The 7,500-nt window shown below is 52.7% G+C and overlaps 1 protein-coding gene across 1 annotated transcript; it reads right to left on the reverse strand.

The window, feature by feature from the left end:
• Positions 1–10: 10 nt before the first annotated feature.
• Positions 11–6,720, reverse strand: LOC145339454 (uncharacterized; the record flags this gene model as incomplete). Its single annotated transcript, XM_080183923.1, has 4 exons — positions 5,955–6,720; positions 4,283–4,374; positions 1,427–1,579; positions 11–305 (listed from the first exon to the last, which is right to left on the reverse strand). Coding segments are annotated over exons 1-4 (577 nt in total), but the record flags the coding sequence as incomplete, so codon positions are not given.
• Positions 6,721–7,500: the final 780 nt, after the last annotated feature.

The following is a 7,500-nucleotide window of genomic DNA, read 5'->3' on the forward strand; positions in this document are numbered from 1 at the left end:
ACACAGGGACAGATAATGTTGTTACACCCACTCTGGTGACTGAGAAGCTCATGACATTCAGGGCATCTCCTCACTGTCGGACAGCGGTGCACTGCACTGCGGGGCAGGTTAATGGTCGCACACGATCGCAGCAACTCCCGGGGGTGACATTCCCCAGGACAGGAGGGGCTGTCGGGGGAGGCCATCCATTTGCTGCGACAATCCCAACAGAAGCGGTAATCCTGACGATCGGATCCTGGACACTGCGGACACAGGACACACAGACTGTCCGAATCCCTCTGCACCATCCGAGTACACTGGGGGCACTATAATATAAACAGGCCAGTCAGTAAACATTCAAACCACTGTCCCCCCCCCACATCAAACCACTCCCAGGACAGGTACAACACGGGGTTAGATACAGAGTAAAGCTCCCTCTACACTGTCCCCCATCAAACACTCCCAGGATAGGTACAGCACGGGGTTAGATACAGAGTAAAGCTCCCTCTACACTGTCTCCCTTCAAACACTCCCAGGACAGGTACAGCACAGGGTTAGATACAGAGTAAAGCTCCCTCTACACTGTCTCCCTTCAAACACTCCCAGGACAGGTACAGCACGGGGTTAGATACAGAGTAAAGCTCCCTCTACACTGTCCTCCATCAAACACTCCCAGGACAGGTACAGCACGGGGTTAGATACAGAGTAAAGCTCCCTCTACACTGTCCCCCCATCAAACACTCCCAGGACAGGTACAGCACGGGGTTAGATACAGAGTAAAGCTCCCTCTACACTGTCCCCCCATCAAACACTCCCAGGACAGGTACAGCACGGGGTTAGATACAGAGTAAAGCTCCCTCTACACTGTCCCCCCATCAAACACTCCCAGGACAGGTACAGCACGGGGTTAGATACAGAGTAAAGCTCCCTCTACACTGTCCCCCCATCAAACACTCCCAGGACAGGTACAGCACGGGGTTAGATACAGAGTAAAGCTCCCTCTACACTGTCCCCCCATCAAACACTCCCAGGACAGGTACAGCACGGGGTTAGATACAGAGTAAAGCTCCCTCTACACTGTCCCCCCATCAAACACTCCCAGGACAGGTACAGCACGGGGTTAGATACAGAGTAAAGCTCCCTCTACACTGTCCCCCCATCAAACATTCCCAGGACAGGTACAGCACGGGGTTAGATACAGAGTAAAGCTCCCTCTACACTGTCCCCCCATCAAACACTCCCAGGACAGGTACAGCACGGGGTTAGATACAGAGGAAAGTTTCTTTATCCAGCAGTTCCCCCCTGTCTCAGATTGAGTTTGGACACTGGGGTGAACCCTCTCTGAGCAGTGGAAGGTTATTAACGAGTGTGTCTCTGAATTGTTTCTAATGGAGAATGTGATGTGGGTGGGATATCTCTGGAAGAATCCCGTTGATGGATCTCTCACCGTGCTGAAGGGATGAGACTTGTTCCTGGAGTTTTCCTGCAGTTGTCTCTCCATCTTCTTCAGCTCTTGGTCGTGCAGATTGAGCAGAGAGCGAATGGTTTGCCAGGACAGCACAGAGCTGGTACAGAGGCTGCAGGGGAAGGTGCAGGTCCCCTACAGGGGGTAGAAAGAGGCAGCACATCACACAATCCACATCCTGAACCCTGGACAGAGAGAGGGGGGGAGAGAGAGAGGGTGGGGGGGGGGGAAAGAAACGGGCAGGGAGAGGGGGGGGGGGGGACGGGCAGGGAGAGGGAGGGGGGGGGGAACGGGCAGGGAGAGGGAGGGGGGGGGAACGGGCAGGGAGAGGGAGGGGGGGGGAACGGGCAGGGAGAGGGAGGGGGGGGGAACGGGCAGGGAGAGGGAGGGGGGGGGAACGGGCAGGGAGAGGGAGGGGGGGGGAACGGGCAGGGAGAGGGAGGGGGGGGAACGGGCAGGGAGAGGGAGGGGGGGGGAACGGGCAGGGAGAGGGAGGGGGGGGAACGGGCAGGGAGAGGGAGGGGGGGGGAACGGGCAGGGAGAGGGAGGGGGGGGAACGGGCAGGGAGAGGGAGGGGGGGGAACGGGCAGGGAGAGGGAGGGGGGGGAACGGGCAGGGAGGGGGGGGGGAACGGGCACGGAGAGGGAGGGGGAATGGAGAGGGAGAGAGAGGGGGGGAATGTGAGAATGGATAGAAGTGGGAGAGAGAGAAAATGTGTGGACAGAGGAGAGAGAGGGCACAGACTGAGAGAGTGTGGGGAACATAAGAAATAGGAGCAGGAGTCGGCCATCTAGCCCTTCGAGCCTGCCCCGCCATTCAATAAGATCATGGCTGATCTGTCGTGGCTCAGTTCCACATTCCCACCCTCTCCCCATAACCCTTAATCCCCTCTCTTATCAAAAACCCATCAACCCGCCTCTTAAAAATATTTAGCGAGGTAGCCTCCACCACTTCAACGGGCAGAGAATTCCAGAGATTCACCACCCTTTGAGTGAAGAAGTTCCTCCTCCACTCCATTCTAAACCGACCCCCCTTTATCTTGAGGCTGTGCCCCCTAGTCCTACTGTCCTTTCTGAGCGGGAAGAGTCTCTCCACCTCTATCCTATCCATCCCATTCATCATCTTATACGTCTCAATGAGATCTCCCCTCATTCTTCTAAACTCTAACGAGTACAAGCCCAGTTTATTCAGCCTCTCCTCATAGCTCAACCCCCTCAACTCCAGCATCAGCCTAGTAAACCTCCTCTGCACTCCCTCCAAGGCCAAAACATCCTTGCGTAAGTACGGCGACCAAAACTGCACACAGTACTCCAGCTGCGGCCTCACCAATGCCCTATACAGCTGCAGCAAGACCTCCCTACTTTTATATTCAATCCCCCTCGCTATGAAGGCCAGCATCCCATTCGCCTTCCTGACCACCTGCTGCACCTGCAAGCTGGGTTTTTGCGACTCATGCACAAGGACCCCGAGGTCCCTCTGCACCGTCGCCTGCTGCAGTTTTTCGCCACCTAAGTAATAACCCTTCCTACCATTATTCCTACCAAAGTGGACCACCTTGCACTTGCCAACATTAAATTCCATTTGCCAGTTCCTGGCCCATTCGCCCAGCCTATCTAGATCCTTCTGCAGACTCTCCACACCCTCCGCACAATTTGCCGTTCCACCAATCTTGGTGTCATCAGCAAATTTCGACACCATACACTCGGTTCCCTCCTCCAGATCATCTATATAAATGGTAAATAGCTGAGGCCCCAGCACCGACCCCTGGGGCACTCCACTAGTCACCAACCACCAATCCGAATAGCACCCATTGACCCCCACTCTCTGCCTCCTATTTGACAACCAATCCTCTATCCACGCTAACACCCTACCCCCAACTCCATGTCCCCTGACCTTCTGCAATAACCTCTTGTGAGGTACCTTGTCAAACGCCTTCTGAAAATCAAGAAAGACCACATCCACCGGCTCTCCTCTATCCACCGCCCTAGACACATCCTCATAGAACTCCAGTAAATTTGTCAGACACGACTTCCCTTTAACGAAACCGTGCTGCGTCTGCTCTATCAAGCACTTTCTCTCAAGATGCCTCGCTATTTCCTCCTTGATGACGGATTCTAACATTTTACCTACAACAGACGTTAAACTAACCGGCCTATAATTCCCTGCCTTTTGCCTGGCACCCTTCTTAAACAACATCGTAACATTAGCCGTTTTCCAATCTTCCGGCACTTCCCCGGAATCCAGTGACGTTTGGAAAATAACCACCAAGGCATCCACTATCACCTCCGCCATTTCTTTCAGAACCCTCGGATGCATTCCATCCGGTCCTGGTGACTTGTCCACAATCAGTCCCTCCAGTCTGTCGAGCACCGCCTCTCTAGTAACAGTAATGTCATTAAGACCCTCCAGTCCTACCACCTTTCCATCTCTAACACCCGGCAAATTATTCACGTCCTCCTCCGTGAAGACAGAAACAAAAAAGTTATTCAAGACCTCAGCCATATCCCCATCCCCTACCACTAAGTCCCCCTTCTCATCCTCTAAGGGACCAACGTTCACCCTAGCCAGCCTCTTCCTTTTTATATATTTATAAAAACTCTTGCTATCCTTTTTTATATTAAGCACTAGCCCAGCTTCATAGTTTCTCCTACCCTTCTTTATCAACTTCTTTGTCAATCTTTAAGTTCAGGAAGATTGATATTTTGATGATTTTTTTGCTGTCAGGGTTCTCGGACCCAACACACTCTCAGTGTCAACAATGAACAGAAAGTGACTCTGTCCCAGCTAACTTCACCCAGAATAGTCCACAGGAATCGCATATACTGCTCCAGAACAAACCTTCTCCAGGAGCCGGTTAATAAAATTAGGAAGCTCATCCATATCCACAAAGTGTTTACAGGGTAACTGGTGAAGATTGCTCTGTCCCAAAACTGAAAAGACAAATATTATCCTCTTAGATACAGAGTAAAGCTCCCTCTACACTGTCCCCCAACAAACACTCCCAGGACAGGTACAGCACGGGGTTAGATACAGAGTAAACTCCCTCTACACTGTCCCCCAACAAACACTCCCAGGACAGGTACAGCACGGGGTTAGATACAGAGTAAAGCTCCCTCTACACTGTCCCCATCAAACACTCCCAGGACAGGTACAGCACGGGGTTAGATACAGAGTAAAGCTCCCTCTACACTGTCCCCCCATCAAACACTCCAGGACAGGTACAGCACGGGATTAGATACAGAGTAAAGCTCCCTCTACACTGTCCCCATCAAACACTCCCAGGACAGGTACAGCACGGGGTTAGATAAAGAGTAAAGCTCCCTCTACACTGTCCCCCCATCAAACACTCCCAGGACAGGTACAGCACGGGATTAGATACAGAGTAAAGCTCCCTCTACACTGTCCCCATCAAACACTCCCAGGACAGGTACAGCACGGGGTTAGATACAGAGTAAAGCTCCCTCTACACTGTCCCCCCATCAAACACTCCCAGGAAGGTACAGCACGGGGTTAAATACAGAGTAAAGCTCCCTCTACACTGTTCCCCATCAAACACTCCCAGGACAGGTACAGCACGGGATTAGATACAGAGTAAAGCTCCCTCTACACTGTCCCCATCAAACACTCCCAGGACAGGTACAGCACGGGGTTAGATACAGAGTAAAGCTCCCTCTACACTGTCCCCATCAAACACTCCCAGGACAGGTACAGCACGGGATTAGATACAGAGTAAAGCTCCCTCTACACTGTCCCCATCAAACACTCCCAGGACAGGTACAGCACGGGGTTAGATACAGAGTAAAGCTCCCTCTACACTGTCCCCCCATCAAACACTCCCAGGAAGGTACAGCACGGGGTTAAATACAGAGTAAAGCTCCCTCTACACTGTTCCCCATCAAACACTCCCAGGACAGGTACAGCACGGGATTAGATACAGAGTAAAGCTCCCTCTACACTGTCCCCATCAAACACTCCCAGGACAGGTACAGCACGGGGTTAGATACAGAGTAAAGCTCCCTCTACACTGTCCCCCCATCAAACACTCCCAGGACAGGTACAGCACGGGATTAGATACAGAGTAAAGCTCCCTCTACACTGTCCCCATCAAACACTCCTAGGACAGGTACAGCACGGGGTTAGATACAGAGTAAAGCTCCCTCTACACTGTCCCCCCATCAAACACTCCCAGGAAGGTACAGCACGGGGTTAAATACAGAGTAAAGCTCCCTCTACACTGTTCCCCATCAAACACTCCCAGGACAGGTACAGCACGGGATTAGATACAGAGTATAGCTCTCTCTGTGGAGTTATAGAGGCTGTTCCTGATATAATGATCATTTACACACACAGATACTCAGCTGGTGACTGGCTAATCTTTCGAACTGAAAGCAGACTGGATATCTGTGTGCTGGGAACTCTCTGCAGCTGGTTCACACTGAGAGAATGAACTATTGAAAAACTGAGTGCTGTGAAGAGCTGCTCTCTGGGTAAAGAACGGAGAATTATTCACCTTTCTGGTAGAAAACCTTCTTTTTCTTTGGATCCATTATGCCTGAGTGTGGAGGCACTGTTAACAGGCACAGGGCAGTTTCTCTTACGCAGTCCAAAAGTCCACTGGAAACTCCCTAATTAAAATAGTTTTACTTTCTCTTTCACTCTGACAAACTGTACACCCATTTCCTCTCTCTCTGTCACACACACTGCCTGCAACCCCCTAGGCCTCACTATTTGTCACTGACCCCCTCTCTCTCTCTGTCAACACTCTATCCCTTTCTCTCTGTCTCTCTCTCCTTCACTCTCTTTTCTCTCTGTCTGACTCTCTCTCTCTGTCTCTAGAACATAGAACAGTACAGCACAGTTCAGGCCCTTTGGCCCTCGATGTTGTGCTGAGTTATGTCTAAACCCAAGATCAGTCGATCCCACTCCCTATCATCCTGGTGTGCTCCATGTGCCTATCCAATAACTGCTTGAAAGTTCCTAAAGTGTCCGACTCCACTATCACAGCAGGCAGTGTATTCCACACTCCAACCACACTCTGAGTAAAGAATCTACCTCAGACACCCCTCCTATATCTCCCAACATGAACCTTATAGTTATGATACTAAGGGGCAATTCCCCTAACCTGCACATCTTTGGACTGTGGGAGGAAACCGGACCACCCAGAGGAAACCCACACAGACATGGGGAGAATGTGCAGGCTCCACACTGACAGTGACCCAAGCCGGGAATCAAACCCAGGTCCCTGCCGAACCACCTGCTGCCTTTGTAGCATCATGGGACACTCCCACATGCCCTCCCCCCCGCCCCCCACACACACACACACTCTCACACAAAGACAGGGTGAGACAGAGAGAGAGACAGAGGGACAGAGTGAGAGAGAAAGACAGAGAGAGACAGAGTGAGAGACAGAGAGAGAGACAGAGATGGGGGGAGGGAGAGAGACGGTGACAGAGAGACGGTGACAGAGAGACAGCGACAGACAGAGAGAGAAACAGAAGAGGGAGAGAGACAGAGAGAGAAACAGAAGAGGGAGAGAGACAGAGATAGAGAGACAGAGTGAGAGAGGGAGACAGAGTGAGAGACAGAAAGACAGAGATGGGGGATGGAGAGAGAGACAGAGAGCGAGACAAAGACAGAGCACCGTGTTACACAGAGATTCCGAGGGAGCGCCGCACTGTCAGAGGGTCAGTGCCGAGGGAGCGCCGCACTGTCAGAGGGTCAGTGCCGAGGGAGCGCCGCACTGTCAGAGGGTCAGTGCTGAGGGAGTGCCGCACTGTCAGAGGGTCAGTGCCGAGGGAGCGCCGCACTGTCAGAGGGTCAGTGCCGAGGGAGCGCCGCACTGTCAGAGGGTCAGTGCCGAGGGAGCGCCGCACTGTCAGAGGGTCAGTGCTGAGGGAGCGCCGCACTGTCAGAGGGTCAGTGCTGAGGGAGCGCCGCACTGTCAGAGGGTCAGTGCTGAGGGAGCGCCGCACTGTCAGAGGGTCAGTACTGAGGGAGCGCCGCACTGTCAGAGGGTCAGTGCTGAGGGAGCGCCGCACTGTCAGAAGGTCAGTGCC

The sequence above is a fragment of the Carcharhinus amblyrhynchos genome, unplaced genomic scaffold (assembly GCF_965287045.1).
Source record: "Carcharhinus amblyrhynchos unplaced genomic scaffold, sCarAmb.v2.hapA scaffold_471, whole genome shotgun sequence".
Taxonomy (NCBI): Eukaryota; Metazoa; Chordata; class Chondrichthyes; order Carcharhiniformes; family Carcharhinidae; genus Carcharhinus; species Carcharhinus amblyrhynchos.